General features: G+C 35.8%; 1 protein-coding gene across 3 annotated transcripts in view; it reads right to left on the bottom strand.

Moving 5' to 3' along the window:
• Window positions 1–25,423, bottom strand: part of fnbp1l (formin binding protein 1-like) — a 56,094-nt gene extending 30,671 nt beyond the window's left edge. For all 3 annotated transcript variants that reach the window (XM_028444457.1, XM_028444456.1, XM_028444458.1), the window contains exon 1: window positions 25,301–25,423. In XM_028444457.1, coding sequence (XP_028300258.1) covers window positions 25,301–25,324 — 24 coding nt within the window. In that variant the 5' untranslated portion in view covers window positions 25,325–25,423. The remainder of the gene's footprint in view (window positions 1–25,300) is intronic.
• Between the last annotated feature and the right edge of the window lie 1,117 nt (window positions 25,424–26,540).

The following is a 26,540-nucleotide window of genomic DNA, read 5'->3' as shown; positions in this document are numbered from 1 at the left end:
ATTATTATTCCTACTGCTCCTTTCTAATTATGGAAACATTTCATTTGGAATGTGATAATATTTGATGTAATAATCTATGTTGGTTTGCATTTTCATGAAAGGAACAAAAAAATAAAATAAAATAAATAAAACAAAAAAGTGAGATGGTGCTTTGATGTTCCCTTGAATGAGTGAATTACCCAACTGTTGTCTGAATAAATGAAACCTTAACATATTATTAAAAAAAACATGTTGGAATTATTACGCAGAAGGAAGCCTTATAAATAATCTTAAAGTTATATTTGTTAAAGGTCCATAAAGACAACATCCTTCAGGAAGTGCAGCTACCCTCTACAAGATCAACCAATCACCTTGTTCCCTCCCTCCCTCCCTCCCTCCTGCTGTCTAACTTGTTTGTTAGGGTGTGCATGAGAAGCTGTGGGAGAGCTAAACAATGGCGGTGATCGGGTTGCTTTGAAACCTGATTAGCTCGCCCTCAGACAGGAGTGCCCAGGTATGAGAAAGTGAGATTAAAAAAAGGCTTGCAGTCAGTCAGAGGAAAACAAACATCAAGAAAGTTTAAAAACTCTATAAAATTAATTGTAATAATCACATTTTTTTACTTTCTTCTTCTTTCTTAGCACTTTGCACTCCAGCAAGCTCCGCCCCCATGGTAACCACTAAACCAACACTAATCCATTGGATTGCCTGAATCAGAAGTGTAATTTGTGTTTTTATTTATCCAATCAGTTTCTACAGTCAGAACTTGTGAGAGGCTTTAGTTTAAATCAACATTTCTGTTTTCTACCAAGTTGTGTGCTTGGCTTTTAATGTTACCATGTTAAGATTAATAGAAAGAGTCAGCTGCTCTGTTAGTGTATAACCAATTTCACAACACTGGTTACTGCAATAAAAGCAGGCAGGTGATCACTGAGGATGCCATCGTCCTTATTTTCATTGTCAACACATGACACTCATTGTGTCTTCTGTCAGCTAAAAGCCAGAAATGGATGAGGTAACGGTGAAGCCGATAAAGAGTTTCTAAGGCTTATTATTATGACTGTCATGTGCAGTAGAGGTTAAAAAAACATGGCTGATCAAAGCATAGAGATAGTGGCTGGGTTTCCATTACAGATTCTCACAAAATAAAAGCGATATTTCTAATTGTGCTTTGAACGTGTTACCATTGAAGGTTGTTTTGTGCAAGAGCCTCACAACTCCCGTGAAATCTCATCCCACGAGACTTCACTGCAGGAAGATGGACTCTAAAAACCTCCTTATAACACTCCACATTCCTTTGTTGTTTTACGTCTAATGTGGCAGTAATAATTTTAAAGTCTAATGCTAAGAAATGTCCCGGTCTCCTCTTCTGTCTACACGCACCGCGACATGTTTTCTCGGAGAGAAATGGTCATGTTCTGTCACGTGTATTTGCGGAAAAAATGTTTTCATTGCGTTTTTGCAACACTTTTCAATATCGAAACATCTGACATTTCTCCTTATGAAAGCGTAAAAAACTTTTAAGCAATATTTGAGTGTTTTTCAAAATTCAGGGGTTTGCATTACCAGTTTTTATTGCACTATTTAGATTTTGCACATTTCCAAGGATAATGGAAACACAGCTACAGATAGTGAAGATGTAGAACTAATTTAAAAGCTCCGTGTTTGTTAATGAAAATGAAGGGAAAGCTGTTGCCTTTGATGACACAGATGTTAAGCTGCACCTCTTGCACAGAAAAGACTCAGTGTTGATGGTGTTTAGAGCGGCTCCACTTTAAGATAAGTAGGTTAATGTTTCACTACTTCATCCTCGTCAGACACAGATGCCTCCAAATAGCTTTAGTCTGTTTGTCCAGATTGACTCTACCTTCACACCAATACCAACAAAGTTTACCAAGGGATTCTGCTGTGTGCATTTAGTAGGACAATAATGCATCATGTCGCTAAATGGGTTTTTTAAATACCAGTTTTGAGTTTAAAATGATTTATTACTAAGGATGCACCGATCGATCAGCACCAACTTCCCTGATTTTGGGTGATCGACCAACCTTGCATATGAAACCAATCTTTTTTACCTAAAAGGTGTTAAAGTCCATCTCAAAGTCAGCAACTGTCTCCTTCTGCTGTGAGATGCTACACGGGTTAACAACAACAGTTACGCGAAGCACGGTCAACCTCGCATGTCAACAGTTCAGCAGTTTAGGCAATAAAATAGAGCAAAGGATCACAATTTGTAATTTGTATAATGCAGAAATAAGTTGTGGTTTGACTACAAACAAAACGCTACCTCATTTGCTATTTTAAGAATCCACCACACCGCTGAGTATGATACCTTTCAAGCTAGCAATCAAGCAAATGCTAACGCTAAAGCTAGCAGAAGTAAAGAGCCAGTGGCCTATGCCATATTCATTCTACTCAATACCCGTTGTTACACATGCTGCACTTTATTTTTTGTAGAATATTTGACTTTTAGAAGCTTTTATCCTGTAAGCGGTTGTAAGTTATTTTTAATTGATATTTTGCATTTGGACATTATTTATTTTTGCAGTACAAGGAAACCTAAAACTCAGTACACTTTATTGGAGGTTTGAGATATTTTGTTAGTTTGTCCTGTGGATTATTATTTGAATTTACATTCAATTTAATCATCTACCTTAAAATTTGCGATTAGGGATGCACCGAATATTCGGCCACCGAATATATTCGGCCGAATATTGCAAAAAAAAGCCACATTCTGCCTTCGGTTTAGTGAGTTAAAATCAAGGCCGAATAGTAGCGTGTGACGCAATGACGCAATCAAACAACGTGTAGTGATTTTGAGTCGGAAAAGTGTGTGCGCGCTGCTGCAGAAGGAGGAGCTCACATTCTAGGAGGCGTGTTAGGTGACGTCACCTGCCAACGTGGGCAAAATCCAACTCGCCCATTTAAAGCTGGCTTTTTACAAAATGTGGAATAACAAGGGAGGGAGGAAACAGAACTTTTTCAAATTTGGGGATGTATATCACTGTATGCTGTCAGTTAGAAAAATTGCCATCGGTGCACATCTACTTGCTGGTGTTTTAATTTAATTATTTGTACTTCTTTTCTTACTTTTAATTGTTATTAAATCTTTTTGATTTATTTTAAAAGTTCTTGCCATAAGCTTCCTTCCCCATTCCAAATAATAAAACTATAATAAATGCTTACCTTCTTTTAATGATCATTCTAGACTCTGGTGCCTATTGTAGTTTAATCAAAAGGTGGTGCAGAAAAGCATCTTCAGTCGTCCATATTATTCTGACGATATCTGAGGTAGAGCTGGGTATCATGGCCAATTTCCCGAATCAATCTATTTCCAATTAATAAGATTTTGAATCGATTAATCACAATTTAATTTCGATTCATTACTGATTGATTGAGCCGAGTGCAACATTGAAAAAAATCACACAGTGTACCCCAGCCTTAAGGGAGAGTAAAGGTCCTTTTAGAGAGCTCTTCTTTTCTGCTTCATTGTCTACTACAAAACTGCAGAGTTGGAACTGTCGCCCCCTAATCGTCACAGATCTTTTCGGGTCTGTTTTTGTCCTCTTTCTGAAAATAAAAGGTTTACATTAGCATCTTTAACTTTTCCTGATTATTTAGAGCAACCACAAACAGCACAAATTGGTGTTTTTACAGAAAAAGTTGATATATGATCTAAAAAGCAGGCTGAATGCTTCACTCCAATAGAAAACAATAGAATGTTTACAGACAAATGGGGCCGTGGGACATCATCAATCACGTGATTTCAAGATGGTGGAAAACAGGCTCTAAAACAGCAAGTAGTCCCATTTTTAAAAGTAAATGAAACGAATATGGTGCATAATAGTGTGTTTTGTTACAAATAGATTTTCTAATAAGTAGTGGAGGATCCCTTTAATGAAGATGAGATTCTTCCCACGCTTGCCTTAAGCTAAAATTAAACTTCCTTGTTTCCCTTTCCAATAAAGTGTCCAATGAACGTCAAACATCGCCACCAATAATGCAAGAAGTTGTTGTTCCATTTGATTGTTACACAATAGAGTTTGTCAGTAGTAGCCGTGCTGGAAACTTAAACACACTTATCATTTGTCTATGTGTGACGGCACTTTGATCAGATGTATCAGCTCATCTCACTTAGGGAACAATACCAGCTCCTTTTGTCCAGTGTAACCTCTGACACTGAGGGTCAAACAGCACATTTCCTGGACTACCATCTAAATCTGGGAGGATCCAACAGCTAATCTCACCCTGTTCTTTGGCCACAGGAATGAGGACACTTACTTCACATCAAACATCCTTGAGTTTTAAATAGGTGATAAGCTGAAAGCATTTGATGACAACAGTCACTGGAGCGTGAAGATCTTTTTTACACATATTTAAAGAACCATTGGGACATGGAGGCATGTGAAAAAATTCCGAAAGGGGAAACACACCTGAATAGAAACAAACAATAGCCATCTTTTCCTATAAGCTTCACCTCTAAGGTTCCCCTTCTAATGTAAAACAAAGTTACGTACTTTCTAAGTTTGGAGAACTAAACGGGCTTTGACGTCAAAGACAATATACCATAACAGCTTCCGACATTGACTTTATGAGTTAACTTTGGTAAACAAAGACTGTGGGTGTGATCATCAGTTAGTAAATGCTGGGACATGTGTGGGATGACTCAAAGTCAAAGTATGTCAGTCACTGCTTTTCATGTAGATTTGTTTTCAATATTCTGTGAGTTGGTATTACTGTGCTTCGGTCATATTCAGACAATTCAGGGTGAATGTGTTTTTCCTCTCAACATTAATCTGTAATAACATACAAGGGCAATGGATAGCACTGAAGAAATCAGTTACCGCATCTAAACTAAGGCTATGTTCACAATGCACGTCAATTCCGATTTGTTTTGCCAATATCTGATTTTTCACGTCTATGTGAACAGAACAATTCGGATTCTTTCAAATCCAACCCAGGCCTCTTTTACATGTGGATATAAATCCAGTAAGTATCTGATATTTTGTAATGCGACCGCTGTCTAAACAGCCAGGTCACATTCTATCAGACCTTTACGTCATCAAAATGGGATAACATCATAATTCTGCATCCCAATTTGAAGAAATTTGCAGGATATTGTGAAATAACAGTTTGAGATTAAAAATGACTGCCATCAAGTTGGTGAAGTTTCATTGAATTTGTGTATTAATTGTAGATCTCTAGTTGAGATATTTTTAACTGAATTTGTTTAATTTGCACAATAATTCATGGTTTCTCTAACTATTTTTGTTTTCTCATGCTGGCCAAATTGGATGCTCTGAAAGGCCAGATTTGGCCCCTGGGCCTTAAGTTTGACACATGTGCCTTAGGGTTTCTATGGTGTGTCCGAAATGAAAAAATAGGAAGTTATCATCACTGTATCTGCGCAGCAATCTGTAAAGCTGTGTCATGTGGCGTCCACATAAACACACGTACAAACAGCTCATTCATCAGAAACAGGATGTCTGATTTTATAAACCACTGACTCAAGTCCTCCAATCTCAGTGGAGCGCAGCTACGAAGCTTGCAACTGGGTCTTTTTGAGTGTCTGTGTGTGTGTGTCTGTGTGACACACACACACTCCTAGTGTGGTTCACTGAAGGCTATGGCACTTGTTATGGAAGGTGATGACAGGCGCCCACGTTTACTAACATGGCAGCTTCAGGTCATGTTGCAGCTCAAAAAAATAAAGATGATTTAAATTGATTAGATTCTTCCCACAGTGTTACTTTATAAAGCAGAGTTCTCTCCAGCGCTGCTGAGCGTAGGGACCCCCGACATTGTAATTTTGCTCCCCTATGGAGTGATGTCACCCCTTCGTTCAGTTTTCAGCAATGTCGGGGAGATTTTCTGTTGTTTTTTCCTTTTTACCGTCATAATAAATTGTTGTACACTTGGACACAAAAGGGACTCCTAGGTGTGCACGGGTTGTTTTTACTCTCTTTTTAATCTGCATAACAGAGAAACACATACATCAGCCGCACTGTCTATGACTAATACAGGTCATTTTCTGAGATGCACCCATCATTACCTGAGGACCCCTGCCGCCACTTAGCTGCCCCCGATGCCGCCCGCGTAATCCTCCGTTTGGTAACCATAATCACCGTTCAATATAAACAGTGTGTTTCAACCAGATGTAGCGTGTAACGGCACATGGCGCTACTCATCATGTTTATAACCCGCAAACGGATCATTCTACATGCACGCGCACAGATATGAATACCGTCTGGTTGAAACGTGTTCGGGTTGAAAGAGACATCAGCTTTATTCTGGTCAAACGGGTTGGGGCCGTGTTTTCTCAGGCCAGGTTTTCTTTTTCGGCCATATTAAAGCTGTACTGTGTGCGTCCCCCGCGTGTGTGTCCTCCATGTGTATGTATGTGTTCCATTATTACCGCAAGTTCCACATAATACCTCTTTTAAATTTGAAAAGCGCATCTTGGAATCAGTCTTTTGAATAAAATTTTATTTCTTGTCATTTATTTAACTCTCCAACTACATTCATGGTGACCTTCACCAATTCAACAAATAACATTTGGCTTTAAAGTAAGGCTGGAACAAAGATTAAAACTTAGCATTACTTCACTAAATTTGGCCCTCAGATAAACCCTACAGTATACCTTTAAACACTCATACCTTCCTACAGTGACCCATCATGTGACACACTGTCAGCAGTATACTTAGGAATTGTCTTCTCCTTCTCCAGTGTTTGCACATTGAAAGCTGGAAAACACACAGTGAACTTCCCTCATAATGTGTGTTTAAAAGGATTAACCATTAACTCTGTTTCATATGATTATTATACGATAGAAAGGCCACGACTCAAGAATAAGAAATCACATCAATCCTACCATCAGCAAAGATTGTTTTTAGATATTCAAGTTAGTCAGAACATTAAGTTACAAGCTGCATAATCATTTCCAACAATTCCATATTTGGTTCAACTTTGTTCAAGGCTAATTAAATGTTCATTATTAGGTGTATTATTGAGTGAGCAAAGATCGTGTTGGGCTAGGGTATGAAATTAGGTACATATTATGGGGGCAATTTTTTGGCCCCGTAGTCTAAAAAATGGGGGCATTTTTAAAATGATTGGGGGCCATGGAAAAAAATGTAGTTACAGCTTGAATACTTTTATAGATTAAAATGCACAGTAGCTTCTGCTACCGCAAATAAATGAAAAGCACAGCCTTTCTTTTTCAGAGAGGTTTGGAAGTAGAACAGTAGTTATTACAGAAAGAATATAGATGTAAGGAAACACATTACACATAATCACAATAGTTACATTACTGTCTTATGGGACCAGCTTTATCTTGTGAACATGTGAAACACAATATTTTTTAATTATAATTCACAAGTCGGGATGGATGAATAGTTGCGTTAGTTTTTTATGCTAACATTTATCTCCCGCAATGTGTGACATGTTAGCTTATAGCCTTCCATACAAGTTTGAAATCTTGCCATAAGCAAATTGGTGGAGCTTTGTGGTTTATGCAGAACGGAGAACAACAAGTTGTTGGAAAAAAACAGAAGTTTTTGGGTCCATTATTGGCTAAACTGAGGGTCAAATGGCCCGTGGCCCTCGCTAATTTCCGACACTGTGTTGGGCTAATGGAGTACATTAAAAGTGACAAACTTAATATCTATAAAAAATAAGCAAGCTTTTATTAAAGGTCACATTAAAATGTGCACGTTGCATTGGATTAATGTTGGTGGTATATGAACCTGTGAGGCTACAATGACCACGGTTACATGATGTGTTTTAATTAGGATTTACAGTAATTATCCGGAATTAAATACTTTAGAGTTAAAGTATTTTGCTTCCTGTTTACATGGAAATAGAGATTCCGAATTGAGGTTAACATGGAAACACATTTATTTGCCTTTATTCAACGAGCATGCGTAGAACAACCGGAATTAATTTAAAGCAAAATTAAACCTTTACAAATCATTCCGTTCAGAGTTAAAATCAGAATAAACCAGCCACTTAATTCAGATTTAAGTTTAATTTGGAAAGGCCATTTTCATTCGGAATTAGGTGTTTACATGGTCAGTTTAAAGAGGATTTCATTTTTATTCTGAATTAAAGGGGAATTAAAGCTATCATGTAAATGTGGCCCATGTCCCTCTGTGGATCTTTTAATGCAACACTTTGTAAAACTCGCAGTGATTCAATAAACAATGACAATGGACAGTAGCATAAAGTAAAGACTGCCCCGGGAGACAATGGAGAGAAACAAAATAGATTAAATGAAAAATCCTGTTTGGAGGCCATTACTTACAACAACAAAGAATTCCCTCCACTTCAAGTCTCTGCGACAAACAGAAACAAGTTACGCACAAACTCAACTGACATATTTTATTATTCTCCGCAATGCTGGAATGAGAAATGTTGGCTTATTAAACTCGGAAATGCCATAAAAACCAGCATCTGTTCTGACCTGACTTTAATTTTCTACCACCTGACATAGTACGGTCATGGGTAGTCGCTGTAACCGTTGGGGGAGTACACTGTGTTACCTTAGTAACCAGCAAACCTCCATGCTAAACAGATAGCGAGTGCTTGTGCAAATGAGCTACTGCGAGATGAACGGCCGCTTTTATTGGACTCGGAAACGTCATTGGTCAAAAAAAAAACAGCCTGGGAAAATTCTTGTTGCTGGAAATAACATTGTTTCCTCATATGTAGACAGGCTATATGTTAAAGAGAGGGAGGGACACAAAGGTGGGGGTAGGTGGGGGGGGGGAGCTGTCCCAGATAGACTTGTGTTTATGGTATGTGCTCTGTGGTGAATTCCTGATTAATTCCCATGTTTCCCATACATACACAGGTCACACAACGAGAAGAAAAACACATCCAAAGTCCAATGAGGGAGTTTGTGTATATGCCACACAAACGTCAAGCTTCCTGCCATTTTTGATAAACAGCATCAATAATGTTAAGTTAAAAGCATAGAATTCCTTGTTTTGTTCACATTTGACAAATAAAATATCAAAACAAGACAAACTAACCGTTTCTTTTACAAAATCTATAAAATCGAATGTTTTTATCTGCCAAACAAAACGAACACTGACATTTAACAAGCCCAGGGTTCTCGCCAGCGATGTTGATTTTAGGGGCCAACGTCACTGTGATTTTGGTCCCCTACGCCAGCGTTTCTCAAATGGGGGTTCGTGTATCCCCTGAGGTACACGATGAAACAACAGGGGGAACTTGAGAGAGAGAGAGAGAACTGCCAAGTTACACTGTGATGTGTTTTAATCATCATAGGGGGCTTTTCTGTTGTGTTTTTCCTTTTTTACTTGGACCCCAAAGGGACTTCCAGCCGTGCATGGGTTGTTTCAACTCTTTTTAATCTGCATAACCGAGAAACACACACGCATCAGCTGCACCGTCTATTTACTAAAAATGAATTGCTCGGATGCTCCTGCATATACCTGTGGACAGACAGGCAAATATATAAACAGTGTGCTTCATAATCAAAACAAAAACCATCAACTAAATAAAGCAGTAGAAAAATATGAAATAAGTGAAACATCAGTTTTAATATAGAAAACTTGGCCCTCAAAATGCAGAAAATAGTGTTTCAGGTGGTAATACATTTCAAAATGTATTACCCCTGGACCTCCCTACATGACTTGCGCAAATATATTTCACAAATTCATCATAAAAAGTGTTATTTTTAAATCTGCTTTGAACAGAGCCCCGACGAGAGGGGGAGCTAGCTCAACTGTTGCTAGCATAAGTTTCTAACGTTGCGGACTGCAACAAACACATTACATCAACAACATGACCAAAAATCTCTCTCTCAATCATATGCAGTAGAGAAAAAAAGTGTCTTTAACTTTGATTTAAAAATGTTCACATGTGATGCTGACTTCAGCTCTGCTGGCAGTTTGTTCCACTTCTTTGCAGCATAACAACTAAAAGCAGCATCACCATGTTTACTGTGAGCTCTGGGCTCCACTATCTGACCTGTGTCCATAGATCTGAGAGACCTGCTGGGTTCATACCTGACTAACATCTCACTGATGTATTCTGGACCAAACCCATTCACAGATTTATAACCAGCAGCAGAACTTTAAAGTCTATTCTGAGGCTGACTGGGAGCCAGTGTAAAGATTTTAAAACTGGAGTAATGTGTTCTGACCTCTATGTTCTGGTTAAGACCTGAGCTGCAGCGTTCTGAACCAGCTGTAGCTGTTTGATGCTTTTTTGGGAGATTCCTGTCAGAAGATCATTACAATAGTCCAGTCTGCTGGAGATAAAAGCATGGACCAGTTTCTCCTGATCTTTCTGAGTCATTAAACCTTTAACTCTGGAGATGTTCTTTAGGTGGTAGAAGATGTTTTTGTGATAGATTTGATCTGACTGCTGAATGTAAGATCTGAGTCAATCAGAACACCAAGGTTTTTGACTTGGTCTTTAGCTTTTAAAGACTCAAGATACTCGCTGACAGTAGTCCTCTTTTCCTTGTTACCAAAGACAATCACCTCCATCTTGTTATGGTTTAGTTGAAGGAAGTTTTCACTCATCCAGCAGTTTACTTTTTCTAAGCAGTCACACAACACCTCAATGGGACCATAGTCATCTGGGTTCAGTGATCATCTGGGTTCCTAACCCTAAGCTCAGATCTGTTTCATGCATTGGCTTCAGCAGTAGTATTCGAGTATTACGTGCGTCTACATAGCAGAAAGCAGATAGCATCAGAGCAGCAGCAGAGCCGGTTTATCTGGAATCTGCTGTGTTTAGTGCACAATAACCAAAGGGCATCAGCTGGAGGGCGTAGAGTAGATTCACCTGAAAATGTGGGTCACAGGATTGCAGCAGTCAGCACTTTTCCTCAATGAATATTTCCCCAAATTATGGATAAAGAATGGCTGTTTTTTATTTTATATATATAAATAAATAAATAAAAACTACAAATTGAGAAGAAGCTCAAACTGATACATGAATGTACGGCTGAAATAATAGTGAAACCATGACTGTGCTGATAAAGGCATTAGATCTGTAACCAGTAAAGTAGGTTCCAAAGGGTGTTTCTAATCCAGTTCACACAAAGTTTTTGCTCTCTTAATAAAGGTCTAATTTTTTTTGCTCCAAAACATACATTATGCAATGTTCAATTTCAACATTTGGAAAAAAATTTCACTTTAACCTGAATGACAGCTCTATTTCACATCATTATTGTGTACATTGTGAGACCATATACACCATTCTGTATATTGCTAACTAGGGCTTTTGTTTTGTTTTGATGATCAATTCATATCGCGATTGTGATTTATTACATATTGTGACAATTGTTCTTATTTTCCTTCTCCAACAGCAAACGTTTAACATGAAAGGACAACTGGACATGAAAGGGAACTACACTACATGCAGTGGTAACCTACAATGACATATGCACAAATGGTTAAAAAAAAATAAATACATATATTAAAAATAAGTAAATGAATAAAGATTCTGGGGGAAATTATGGATTTCTTATTATCGTCACACACACAAAAAATTGCAATATATCGTAAATCTTATTTTTTTGCTAGCTGTGTAAATGTTTTGTTTAATTATGTTTTTCTTTTTTTATTACTATTTATTTTGTTTCCTCACAGGAGTTAAAAACCAATATTTCTAAAAAAATAAATACATTTAAAAAACAAAAAAAATTAATTACTGTGGAATTTGGAACAAAATACAAATTGAAAAAAAAAAAAAAAAAAAAAAAAAATATATATATATACTGTATTTCATAGGGCCCTAAACAAGGCCTTTGTAACCTGATTAAGGTAGGAGATACGTACTGTACATGCCACTGATTAAAGATAAGTAAGCTGTCTTCGATGTGCTCGAAGCAGCTAAACCTCAAAGTTCATTTAACATTTTCACCATCTTTTACATTACCCAGCATTTAAATTTGCAGGTATAACATTAAAAGCATACCTAAAACCACAATTAGAGTGCATTTATTCTTTGTTTCTTTTTATGTTTTTTTTTTTATCAACTGACCACATGTGACTGTGATTATGCAACCTACGCTGTCATAAAAATATAGATTGTGAAGGTGTAATATTTGTACTGCAAGGTGCTACCTTTCACAGAGAATCAATAGGTTTATAGTGTTTTTGTGTGTGTGATTAGATCATTATCAATAAGTAACTGTACAAGAGAGGAAAACAGTAAGCAGTAGTACAGTCTTTGTTTGTACAGTAGCCAAGAACAATGTTGCACTCACACTAGGGCTGCACAAATATTAATCATGACCACGATTTTGGTTGAAACGATTAAATAAATCTGATCATCTGCAATATTTCATTTACATTTAAAATACGGGCTCTGCACTCTGTAAATATGTATTTATTTCATTAGCCTTTGGTACATTTCAAACTATTGGGTTAATCTAAAAAAACAAAAACAATTCTTTTTTAAAGCTACGTTTTGCACTGTAAATTCTACACATATTGTTTGTTTAAAAGTAGCGTAATAAAAACCGATTTTTTTCTCTTAACATGATAAATAATTGTGATTATAATCATGATTACATATTGATCAAAAAAATAATTGTGATGATCATTTTGGCCACAATTGTGCAGCCCTAACTCACAACACTGTTGTTTTATTAATAGGCCTGCAAATATTATTGTTAACTTTTTGTGTTAATTTTTTTCTGCATTGATTTGTTCAGTTAGAGTGCTGTGCCTCAGCTGCTGAATGTAAAAGAGCAACAGTTTGTGTCTGAACAGATTTGAATGTTCAAGGTTCAAATTTATTCTGAAGTTCTCTCATATTGACACGAGAATCCTCTAAATCTATAAGTTACAATTCTTTATGCACTTTATTTTACTGTAACATCTTTTTTTTATTTTATTTTTCAAAAATAAATACTTTTTTTTTGACAATAACAGACTACAGTCCAAACCTCTGAGGTCTGCATGGCTTATACTCTACATTATTCTGTGTTTTTCTTTATAATATCTAGGGTTGTCCCGATCCGATATTGATATCGGCCCGATATCAGCCAGAAAACAAATATCGGCTTTTAGCGGACTGCATCTGAAATCTCCGAAATAAGCGCTCCGATAAGTTTTTGTTGTTTTTGTCCCCGGCCTCAGTTATATCACACTACAAAATAAGTAATAAAAGTATCTATGATTCATGCTGATATCGCATAGATATCGGTATCTGCCAATACGCAACGCTGCAATATCGGTATCGTGTCAGAAGTGAAAAGGTTGTATCGAGACATCCCTAGTAATAACAGATGCAACCGTTTCAGGATCAACACAATTTCTGAGCAATAACCTGATGATTCAGTGTGTCGTTTAAAATTCACAAGATGTGATTTATCGCATTAAATTACCCTCAGATTTGCAATTGATTTTTGAATCTACTCACACCTCTAATTATAATACAGTGTACACACGGTCACATCACAGATTACTGCAGTAGTGACATTATCATCACTTAGAAAGGGGAACTTGGGGTTCATGGTGGCTCGCTGCCCTGTTCTGACAGATGTGGAGGTTTGATGACACCACTCTACAAGCCAGATGTTTGGTCGCATCCAACCAGCTCAACAGCTGGCTTTGTTGGATGCAGCAGCCAGTGAAAATGTCCCGAGGGAAGCGACGGGAGAAAGAGAGGAAGGAAGGGTGGGAACTTCCAATTGCCAGGAGGAAAATACTGGACTGGGAATACTGGTCATCCCATAACTGGACCAATAATTGTTGGATTGCATCCGCTCTTTGATATCAATCCTCAGATGTCACTGTTAGAACAGCTGGATTACATTTATCTCCCAATGAAACATTACTGAGCTCTGCTACTATACATTCTTTCTCATCACATTCAACAGTTACATTAAAAGAATGTGTTTGATTATTAAAGAAATACCTATTTTGTATATCTGGAGAAAAGTATTAAGCCACAACTTTTAGTTATTGAATAATTCAAGTGTTTCAAGTAGAGCTTGATGACGTCCAATTATAGAGTATCACCGATTATGATTATGATTATGTGCTCTGTGCTGGGCTTTCTGTAATATAACCTGACAATTTTTAACTTAAATTATTGATTACAATATTGCAACACTGAGAAAAGTCACGACTAGTTCATTGTTTGATTCCAGTAATTTTTAAGGCCAGTTGTATGAAATTTTGCCACTATTTTTTTTTTTTTTTCATTTGCTTAATTCCAAAGTCCTGTGTATTGAAGTGTATAGAAAAGAAGATATTATGCATCATACTGACACATAGTAACCTCGTGACCAAATTTGCCCCATTGACTACTGTAATCATGACATATCATAATGCTTTTTCAATTAATACCTAATAGATCAAAGCCTTCACCTTCAAAATGAAGGGAAAATATGTTTTAGGTGTAATGACCCCCCTATCAACCAGAGACTATTGCATAAAGTTATAAGGAAATTTCAGTGAAGGCCTGGATTTATTATTTTGCAAAATATACAAGGTGTACGAGTGTATATATTTTTTTTCTTTAAAACTGTCCTTATGCCAAAAATAATAATGCATTTAATTCAATTCTGCTATCAATTAATGACACAGTCATGGCTGTAATATTTTCATCAAAGATATTTCACTTTGGCCCTCATTTTTGGAAATACTGCCTATTTAGTGTTTTTCCTGCTGAAAAAATTAGAGGTTCTCATGTTGAAAAAAAAAAGTCCATAAAAACAAAAAAAAGGGTTTGAAAATTATAATAATTGTTATATCTATGGAAATGTCTGAAGTCGTCTAAATGATCTAATGCGATGCAAGTAAAAAAAAAAAAAAACTTTTAAGCACTTTTATGAGATGGACCATTTGTGTACACAGTGTACAGCGTAAGTATATGTTAATTAAAAGGAGTGAGTGCACAGGGGTTAAAGCAAGAGAGAATGAGTTATTGTTGGCTAGGCATGAGTAGGTCGTATGTTTTAGTAAAAATATGTTGTTAAGATGCTTGAGAATATGTTATTATTATTATTATATTATTATCAGACACAATGTGTCTGATAATAATGAGGAGAATGGACGTCATCATCAAGTCTAAAATTCTCTCACGCACTTTCCCATTTTATTGATTAAGGAAGACGTCCATCCTTCTAACAGAAGAAGCTCCACCTTCCCATGTGTTGACAAGCCTGGTCACACTGGATGCAACAGCTTGTCGCTGCGCCTGTACCACATGTTATTCACACCCACTGTGACCTCTCCATAACGGCCTGCTGCTCCAGTCCAACTAAAGACAGGAGGATCAGACGAATACAGCAGAAATCATAGAAAGCAACAAATGGACATGTTATATCTGCTCTTATTTACAGCTGTCAATATGTTAAACATCTCTCCATGACACAAGTTAAAAATCTAACTTCTCAAGCCTAAAAAGTGGAAGTTTGTAACTGGTGATCTATTTGCAATTTTTTTTTTTCCCTCAATTTTTGCGTTTGCGATTTAATATGCAATTATTTTTTTCAAGGGCCTCTTGTCCTGTATTTTTCATCGAACACAAGCAATAAATCAATCTGTTTCATTGTAAACAATTTCAGATTAATTTCATCTTTAAATAAATATAAAATATTAATTTTAAAGCACAGTTTACAACAATACCGCAAACAAATCTGTGGCTTTACTCTTCAACATATCTACCTAACTTCACATTTCATGAAACATGTAAACATGTGGACTGCACTTATTAAACACTAAACTTAACACAACAGTCTTTAAATAAAACAAATAAACAGATATAAAAGAAAATCCTCCTTATAATAAAGTATTTCTTATCCTTCCTTAGGGAGGGCTGGTGATGGTCACAATTATACAATAAATTCATTTATTTAATTGCACAAAACATGCACTGCTGCAAATGCAATTAATATTTTCTTTAGGCTTTCTGTTTTGGTTTTCTCAATTTCGTTTTTCGATTACGATTTTGATTATTACATCTAACAATTACAAAAATTACATAATTGAGAAAAAACGATTATTTATTTATTTTATTTTTTTATTTTAGATACGTTTTGTTTGCCAAATAAAACAAACTTCCACTATTTCGAACATCTCCAAATAATAAAGCTTGGCACACATCGATTATTAATACTAACTTTGAGTTGTTTAAGCCACGCGCAGGCAAGCTCATCCGACCCGCCCCTCTCAAAGCTAATGCTAAAGCTAGCCTGCAGGCTAACACAAGGAAAGCTGTTTTTCACGGTCTTGAAACATGGTCGGAAAAACTCAACAAAAACTCTTAGTAAACAAGCAACGCAAGTCAAATTCTCTTACATAATGTGAAAGAAGTGTTTTGTTTTGTGCAAAAGTGAACATACAGTACCTGATTTTAGCATTTGAAGGATTTTACTCATGTTTAAAGTATATATTTTACATTGTTTTGTACAAAAAATAAATAGCTGTGTTTGACAAAAAAATTGTTTGAATAATTGTGATTTCAATTGTGACTAAAATAATTGTGATTATCATTTTTTCTATAATCGAGCAGCCCTAGCACAAAGTTTGCAAATCCAAAGATTTTACCAAGATTGAAAAGCAGCAGCTGTGACCTGGCGTTCCTGCACTGTGACACTTCACTGGCTTTAAACGCTCCAACCAAAGAAACTGAGAAATCCAGCAATGATGTCATGCAACCAGCAGAAAACAGACTGACACGTTGGCGTTGGTAAAAGAAAGCTACAGTAAGAAAAACTGCAGTTACTGTTAAAGCTAGTTGATTATTTATGGTCATTTATTGAATACTGATGGTTTCGGACAGTTTGGTGCATCAATTAATGGTCAAAACAAAACTGATTAACCCAACTGCTACACTGTGTATTTATAAGAGAGCTTCTGAAAAACAGCTTGTAGAACGAGAACTGTGTTGTCCCGGGATGGACTGGCACCCTGTCCAGGGTGTAACCCCTACCTAACGCCTGTTTACAGCTTGAGATATGCAGGTGTTGGAAGATTAATTAATCAATTTGTTGATGAATTAATACTGTTTGAGCTTTAGAATGTTCATAGATGGTGTGTCATGTAAGAACAGACAGTGGTAAAGTATCAGAATGTGTGACTACAACGACCAATAACCAATTCTCGCTAATAATTAAGGCTGCAACAACAAATCGATGAAACCCGATAAAAATCAACTAATAAAAGCGTTGGCAACGAATTTCATTTTCGATTCATTGCGTCATGGGATTTATGTCACTGACCGTGACGCAGAGCTGTTTGATTCACCTGCAGAGCTTTGTGTGTGCGCACCATGAGTGTTTGAGTGCGTGCGCCACAAGTTTTTGTGTATGAGCGAAGAGCGTTTGTGTAGGCGCGCAGCTTGAGTGTTTGTGTGTGCGCGCATGACAGTTTGTGTGCAGGCGCACGAGTGATTGTGTGTGCGTGCACCACGAGTGTTTGTGTGTGCGTGTACCACGAGTTTGTGTGTGCGCGTACCACGAGTTTGTGTGTGCGTGTACCACGAGTGATTGTGTGTGCGTGCACCACGAGTGTTTGTGTGTGCGCGCGCATGACTGTTTGTGTGCGGGTGCACGAGTGATTGTGCGTTTGTGTGTGTGCGCACGATTATTTGTTTGTGGGCCAGTGTTTGTGAATGTCTTGCGTGCGTGCGCATTTGTTTGTGCGTGAGAGACACTCTTATTTCAGTTTAATCAGCTTCAGCAGAATTTAAATGCGCTTTATAGATAAACTGTTTAAAAAAAAAAAATCTGATTCATCGATTAATCGTTTAATTTATTGACCGATTAATCGATTATGAAAATAATAGTTAGTTGCAGCTCTGCTAATAATGATCAATAAATATTGATGAGAGTAAATACATAGCATTGACAGCTCCAGTGCCTTTGTGTTTGAATACATTTCCAAACAAAGTGATCAGGCACTGGATTGAATTAATGAATAAATATTGTTGTTGTGCCTCATAGAATCCAAAGAAAATCTCACCAAAGCAGAAAAACCATGTGGTTGTCAGTACAAAGGGATCCTCTAAGTCTATAAATATCACAAACACTACCAGGGATAATAATGAGCCCACTTTAGGGAGTCAGAGGACCACCTGATACCAGGAATAAAATCTATATCCATCAGAAAGATGAAATAAACTACACACAGTGCTTCAGCTCAGCACCCTGCTCTCCAGCCGCTCCTCTCACGGGACACCCGACAGAACAGAACACAGTAACAAGTCTTTTCCACATCACACGAAAGGAAAGAAAAATAAAGCCTGAAGAGCTGTTGTTCAGAGTCGAAACCAGTTCACTGCTCTGAGTCCAGGTTTCCACAATCTGTCCTCGTTCCATGAAGCAGCTGACAGCGTACAAAGCTCAATAACACAGGGAGCTCTTAGTCTTTCCCCATCAGCGCTACAGTCTATCTACACATTTCTCCTGGTTGTTCAGTGTGCTCCATGAGCAGAGACCATCACCGTCACGCAGCTTAATGTACTGTACTGTACGCCTTCAGTGAGACAGACTGGAGCACAGCGGGGAGCATCCTGATACACACACGCACACACTCACACACTCCCTTTTATGTGTGTGTGCTGCGTGGCAGGAGGCCAGGGCAGGAATAGATGCACTTCAAAGTAAAGGTTGCCAGACAATTGAATTTTGTTTTGTTTTTTTAATTATTTCTGCAATCTACAAAAAAAAAAAAAAAAAAAAAAAAAACAACAAAAAAAACAAAAAACAGAACAAACAACACTGAACACTTAGTTCAGGGACCAAATAATTATAATTATTAATCATTATTGTGCTCTAATTTGCACTCCCATGCATAAATACATTATAAAATATGTACGGCACTGATAATATCAATGCAATAAGTGACAGATATCAGGCCCTCAGCATCTTACATTTATTAGATTTTGTGGCTGATTCTTGTGTAATTTAGGGAAATTTTGTGGAATCATTTGAAGAAAATTACAGGATTTTGGAAAAATCTGAGTTCGGAAAAATTTGGAAAAAATTGAGAGTTCTTTTAACAATTTGAGATGAAAAATAACTGCCAGTTTCATTTATTTTGTGATTTATTTTGGAGATATCTATAACTGAATTAGTCTGTAATTTACACAATGATTCATGGTTTCTCTGACTTTTTTACTTTCCTGCGCTCGTCGAAATGGATGCTCTAAACGGCCAGATTTGGCCCTCAGGCCTTGAGTTTGACATGTGTGCTCTATTAGGAAACTAATACTACCATTTTTAAAATACACATTCAATATATATTCTACACAAAGTTGTATAAATAGTTTATACATGCACATCAAACATATATAAATATACGTACAAACCTATACATATTGTACATAGACATGCATGTTTTGTACGTGATATGTACATAATATTAATATTTTACAATTTAATGTTTACCACACAAATGTAATATTAAAATTTTAAATCATACAAAATATAGAGTGGCTCTATCACAATATTTTTTATTTTGTTTATTATGTTTACTGAGTAAGTATTAATATATTTTATACCATTAATACATTATAGATTATTGCTGTCCTGCAAATTCAAATTGTGTTCTATATGATTTGTTAATGGCCACTTAATTTATTATGTTTAATAAAATACATTTTTGGCAACTTGATAGTGTATACAATTTGAGTTTAGGGAGACAAATAACACATCTGAGATATTTTATATATTTTTTCCTCCATGTGAGGAAGCTGTTTCGCCTTTTTTACCCTAAAATAATCTGCGTAAATGAAGTCCTACTGAAATGGCCAATCATCAGTCCTGCGCAGCATCCTTTGACGATAATCCCTAATCTGACATCAGACGGCCAACACATTAATCCCATCAGCGACTCACAGGGGGGGATTATGACGGTCTGTCAGCCAGTGTTTACACATGGAGGATCATCACATGCCCTCTGTTTAAACACAACACTGAGTCAAATACGGTTGATATGACGATTATTCATTATTAATGTAGCACTAGATTATAGCTTTGTTTCTTTTCTTTTTTCCCCACAATATTTATTTAAAATAGTTTTATCACAAATATTTTTTCACTTTTCAATATTTGACGACAGCATGGTTTAACGAAAGGATAAATAACAAATTAACTGAATAAAATAAACTATAGATTAAATGAGCAAAGCTTCACTTTCAAAGCCTTTTCTGCAGTTTTTTTCCACTTTCAAGACATTTTCAGCACTTATATACCCTTTCTACCACTTTTCCACATAATTTTGACACTTAACCCTTTTTTTTTATCCCTTTTCTCTCCGTTTTGGCCACTGTAATTTCCAACTTTTAACCAATTTCTGTGGTTTTTTAAAATCCAATTTCACCACTTTTCCCAACATTTTTGGTCACTTTTAGCCCATTTTATTTCTGATTAAAACAAGGATTTACATCTTTAAAATGACTATAAAATATGGCCCAAATAATAATGAACTTTCTGGATAACAGTGGATAATTTGAGCCCATTTGTGATCATTTTTACCATTTTTCTGCAACTGCCCCAAACTTGCCATATTTCAACCCATTTCCATCCCTTTTTTCTTGTAATAGTTTTTGCTCCTTTTAATGCATTTTTGCAACATTACTCACATTTCTGACACTTCTCCATCAAATTCCAATGCCTTTTCTGCACATTTTCAGCAACTTTCCACCACTTTTCCACCATATGTCACATATGTTGACCCATTATTGTCACTTTTAAACTCTTATTATTTCATTCATTTCACCACATTCACCATTTGTCATGCTCATTATTTGCCAGTTTAAACTAACTGGTCCAATATTGACACTTTGAACCATTTTCACCATTTTTTCTGTCTGTTTTTTAACACTTTTAACCAATTTTTGTGGTTTTTAAAACCCCATTTCATCACAGTTTCCAGCATTTTTTTTGTCACATTTAATTGATTAAAACAAGGATTTCCATCTTTAAGATGACTATATACTAACAAATAACACTAAACTTCCTGGATAACAGTGGATTTATTCAGATGAATAAATAAACGTGGTTATCACAGATTCATAGAACAACAAACCATCATTTCATGGGGGTCCCTGGTCTCTGGTACCTTTGTTTTGGGGGTTTCTGGTTGAAAAGGTTGAGAACCACTGCTTTAATACATGGCAGTAACTCCATCTGTCAAACAGGAAGTGCCAACTGACCCCAACCACCATATGTTGATTATACCTATTTCTATTCTGTTCAAGAATAACAAGGTTGTTTTTTTTTCTAAATCCTGGATTCAGGAACGACAAAATCAGATTTCTAAATGCTTTGACATCTTACACGCGCAAACAATGATCCCGTTGTGAAGCGTGTGTTGGTGTTACACCTGAGGGCTGACGAAGCAAAACTAAATTTGCTTATTTAAACACAAGGGTCAGCTGGAGGAGTAAGATCATAGTGCGATTCAGTGCTTCTTCTTAGCCTCAAAAGCATTAAAAAAGATGCATATTTCATCAAATACAGCAACAAATAATCAAAATACAGTAAATAACTGAACTGTGCTGTAAAAAAACCACAACATAACATCCTAAAATGATGCTTTAGAGGGCAGAGTTTGGCAACACAAAAATAAATTATTTTGGTTTTAGGAGTGGAATTATGCACAAATGTGATCAGCGCCTTAAGCTAAGTGCATTATGAGTGGTTTGGTTAGCATTCAAATAATGATTTTTACATGTTCTGTAACTGTAATACTAGTGTTAAGGCTGTTAATAGGGAATATCTGCACCGGATGTGTCAAACTCATGGCCCGGGGGTCAAATCCGGCCCTTTAAAGCATCCAATTGGGCTTGCAGGTAGAAAGTAAAAATGACAGAGAAAATATATATCAGTATGTAATAGAAACTCAACAATAATTCCAGGGGCTCACATTTTTCCTGATGCTTATATCACAAGGTAGCAGTCATTTTTAATGTAAAACTTTTGAAAAAAAACTCAAATTTCTTATAAAATCCTTCAATTTTCCTCAAATTATGACATAATATTTCCCTTAATTTAATAGAAATTGCACACGAAATCAAAGAAATTTAAAGTGAAGATCCTGTTGGTACTGATATCTGTCACCTACTGCTTGGATATTGTCATATATTTAGAATATTTAAAATTTCATGCATATGACGCCCCTGATTTACACTGTTTTAACTGATGCTAGTGTGAACTAAAATGAAACACTGTACCAAAACGTGCACACATATATATATATATATATATGCGTAAAACAAAATGGGAAAAAAATGCTGTCGAGTTGAAAGTAAATTAAATATGCTATTACTGCATCCCAGAGCCCTGATGTTTTCATTTCCTGTTAAACACACACTCACACACAGGGATAAATTAATTACATTTAAAGATGTGGCTGGAGTGGAATGAGATCATCATCCTTTGTGATTGCCATAAAAATATTTTTTAAAAATAATACACTGAACAGTCATTCACAGACATGGAAAATAGTGATATCCTCACAGAGACTGAGTGTGCTTTAGTTCCTTACCAAAGGATCATGTCAGACAAGACAAAAGAATGACTAAGTGGAAAAAAAAAAAGACAAGACTTCACCATCTGTATAGTGAAGGTTTGATTTTAGGACACTAAATATTACATCTTGTCCATCCTGTTATTCTGCCACAGGAAATGCTTATAAACACACATGTTGTATTCCTTCTAAAGCCATGGAAAATAGTGCATTAATAAATAAATAAGGTCAAACTGAAACATCATCTTCAGATAAATTAGGTCATTAAGAGCAAATTTCAGGACAAAGGTTGGTTGTCCTTTTTCACCTTGGGTTTTTTTTTATTTATTTTTTTATAACTAAGTAGGAAATACATTGAGATGAATCTATGCCACAAAAACAACAGAAATACAACTAAAAACCTCTATTCTACACAAAGCAAATGCATAATAAACATCAAGATAAAAGCTGCCAGATGATATTCCTCAGATCTTTTGTTTTGGAAATTAAATGCATCTTATTTTGTCAAAAGAGTTTCCCAAGAAACCCTTCACACGAGTAGAGTGTGGAATGATGTGCTTTAAGAAGTACTGTACGTTCCTCTGTCTGTGGCAGCCTCACAGCAAGGAGATCATATGTTCAAGTCCTGATTCAGATTTATTGCACTTTTAATTTCATTATTCAAAGACAAAAGTAGAATCATAACACTTCTAAGAACACCTAAAAAAACACCTACTCTACACTACTACGTGAAGTGTTAAGTTAGCCTATTATGCAACAGTGAAATGAATAAATAAATATATATTCGAAAGGGAAAAAAACATATTGATGAGTACAGGAGGTGAGTATAGGAGGAAATATCTTCAATATTCTACTGTAAACAACATGGCGTGACCTTGAGTTTCATATTTCATAAAATATATAATTCTATGATATTAAAAGTGTCCCAATTTGATATTGACATCATCAGAAAACAAATAAGCGTATCAGATCATATCAGCCTAAAATCTCTGATATTATATTTATAGTTTATTTATTTATTTATTAAGGCTATTTTTCAAGGTCTTCTCATTTGTAATTTTTAACTCATTTGTAGAATATTCTTAATCATAAGGTAAACTGAATATAACCCATTGGTTAATAATAAATGGAACCGTTTGTGTTATACCCACAGTTGCCAACTATTGTTTTCTGTTAGAGTTTTTAAAAGTATGAATGATTCGTAACGATATCAATAATGCATGGGTCACGTGACCAATCAGACAAACCCAAACCAATCAGAGGATCATTGAGCCTGCTGGATTATTTTGCTCAAAATACAAAAAAATATGAAAGTTCAGCTCCCAAAATCCGTAAATGGATGCTTTACACCTTAGGAAAATATATGTGGTTTATATGAAGTTGTTCTTTTTTGTCCCATGATGTACCATTTTTGTCACATCATGTGTACGATACTTACTATGTAAAATGTAGCTAATTATTGTCTCCAACATGTCAGAAGTGTGACAAAATGGCCTCTACAGCATAAAATAATCATGTTTTAAGAATATACAAGAACATATAGTATTATATTGAGCAATAATACTGTTAGTTTGTGGTTAATTTGCAAAAAAAAAAAAATGCCAAAAAAGGAACTCGGAACATTTCCTGATTATTTCTAAATTAAACGTTAAATCTTTCCGAGTGCCCCAGAGTCGGGGTCATTTATAATTGTAACTGCGCAATTGGTCATTAATTACAATTATGACATCATTATAATTGAAAAATATATGTCGCTGTTGAAATCGCCAGTTGAATTGTAATTGAGTTCAGATAATTGACCTTGTAATTGGCTTGGAAATTCTATAAAAACTGTCATTTACAATGTAATTAAACGCAAAACTGGGGAACCGTTATACACTACAAACTCAATGAGTATATACTTTATACTATAAATATGGATTACACATCGGCCTATGTAGTAAATCATTGTTAAAATGTGTTTCATACCAATACATGTGCTTGAGGATCATTGTAGCATTTAAAAAAGGTTTAAATCTAGGGGTATTCTAATAAATAATAAAAAAAAAAAAGGCTCCAACGCCCACATAAAAAATATTAATACCAATATTCTCTTGGATAAGTTAGCCTATCAATGTAAATTAACCAAGAGATAACACTTAGTGTTTTATACAGCTGATTTATATACAGTATATGAATATTTGTGGTTTATATAAAGTTGTTTACATGTAGTACTGTGAAATAATCTGCACTCATTTTATTTTTATTTATTTTTTTTAAACTAGGATTTGGAGATAAAACTAAATTGAGGTTACTTTGGATGAGTGGATATAATGTATGTTAATGGTGGACTTCCACCTTGCAGATGCATGACTAAGGTAACAAAAGGAGACACTGGGATCAATGGAAGTGAAGCAGTGGTTGGTTGATGAAGTGAGTTTAGGTTACAGGGTGATGATGATGATGATGTTTGTGGTCTTCCTCTTTCCTCCCAGAAACAGGGTGTGACACACACACACAAAACCCACAACTTGGCAACTTCTTACCAACTACACACGCCCAGCAGGATAAATGTTATCATGGTGAAGAAGTGGTAGTAACCTGGTGATAGTGGTAAGACACCGGCACCGGACCCACCCAGAACCACCTTTCTGCCCGCCCCTGGGTGGGAGTCTGCGGACATACCCGCCTATTGTTCCCCGCTGTCACTCCTGGAGGTGCGTTAGCCACCGCTAACGGCTAACCCGAGATACAAAAGGTAAGACGGAAACCATCCCACTAAAGTCCTCCTCACCACGTCTGAAATAAGATATGAAGGCAAACAGCGGCAGAAACTGATAGAAACAACAACAACAACGCAGACGTACCCAGAGCTCCGTTCCCCAACTCATGGCGAATCAGACGTGTGACTCTCCCCGTGTAGGACAACGTTTTCCCGGCTCAGGAGGAGAGCAAACTGCCGCTGGGACGCCGGGGCTGTCTGATGTAGCTCCGCCCCCTGGCTTGGAAGCCCCGCCCAGCACTGCACCGTGAACGAACCCCCCCCCCCCCCCCAAAAAAAATAATAAAATAAAATAAAATAAAATAAAATAAAATAAAATAAAATAAAATAAAATAAAATAAAAATGTTTATTGTTGATTTGAAAAACTGTTCATTTTGTGATGTTCATAGTGAGATTGTTGAGGATTAGTTATTGTCATGCTGTTGTTGCTTTTCTAATTGAGTTGAAAATAATAAAAAACAATGTATATACTTGTCCAATATTAACCTGCTGTTAAAATTCTTTGTTTTTCAATGTTTAGTTCTTAATTTGTGAATATATACCTATATCTTCTATTTTTATTCAGTTTTTGTTAAAATAATAATAATAATAATATCATGATTCTGTGTTGTAATATGAGTGTAACAAAAAGTGAGACTGTGAAAGTAATGAAATCTTAAATCATGACGTTTTGTTTTTTAAAACAAATGTAATCTATTTATTGCCAATAAATACATAACAATAAATTATTGCTATAGGGGGAAAAAAACAGTTGGTTATTGTTTGTTATATTTGTATTATTATTTCAGGGGAAAATGCAAAATAAACAATAAACTATCAATATTTGTATTTGTTTTAATTTGGCCATTTTGTATTTGATTAATTTATATAAAGCTTGAACCGCAAAAGATGATTAAAATCAATGTAACGACTTTAAAAACCTTCTTGTCTGTACGCTGTTTAAAAATATAAATGAGTACCACCCCCTAGTGGTAAATATTTGTTGTTACAAGTGTAATTGACGGCAGATAGAAGAAGATTGTCTTTTTTTTAAAAAGCACTGTTTTCACAAATGCTTTTTAAACTAAGGATTATATTTTATTACATTTATTTATTATCTAAATTAGAACAAAACGTTTCCTGGTACAAAAATAAAGAAAGAAAGAAATAACTTTTCCAAAACCTTGTTCTATACATTGTTTAATTTCACCCTTTCAGATAAGGTTAATAAGAGACATTAATTGAAGGCAACACAAAGTGATTTACAGTAGAACAAAATTACATTTTGTTCATTTATTTTTGAACAATTTTAGGGAAAAAAAAAATTGAAAATAATTACGACTGC

The sequence above is a fragment of the Gouania willdenowi genome, chromosome 4 (genome assembly GCF_900634775.1).
Source record: "Gouania willdenowi chromosome 4, fGouWil2.1, whole genome shotgun sequence".
Taxonomy (NCBI): domain Eukaryota; kingdom Metazoa; phylum Chordata; class Actinopteri; order Blenniiformes; family Gobiesocidae; genus Gouania; species Gouania willdenowi.
This window is presented reverse-complemented; position numbering and strand designations above follow the sequence as displayed.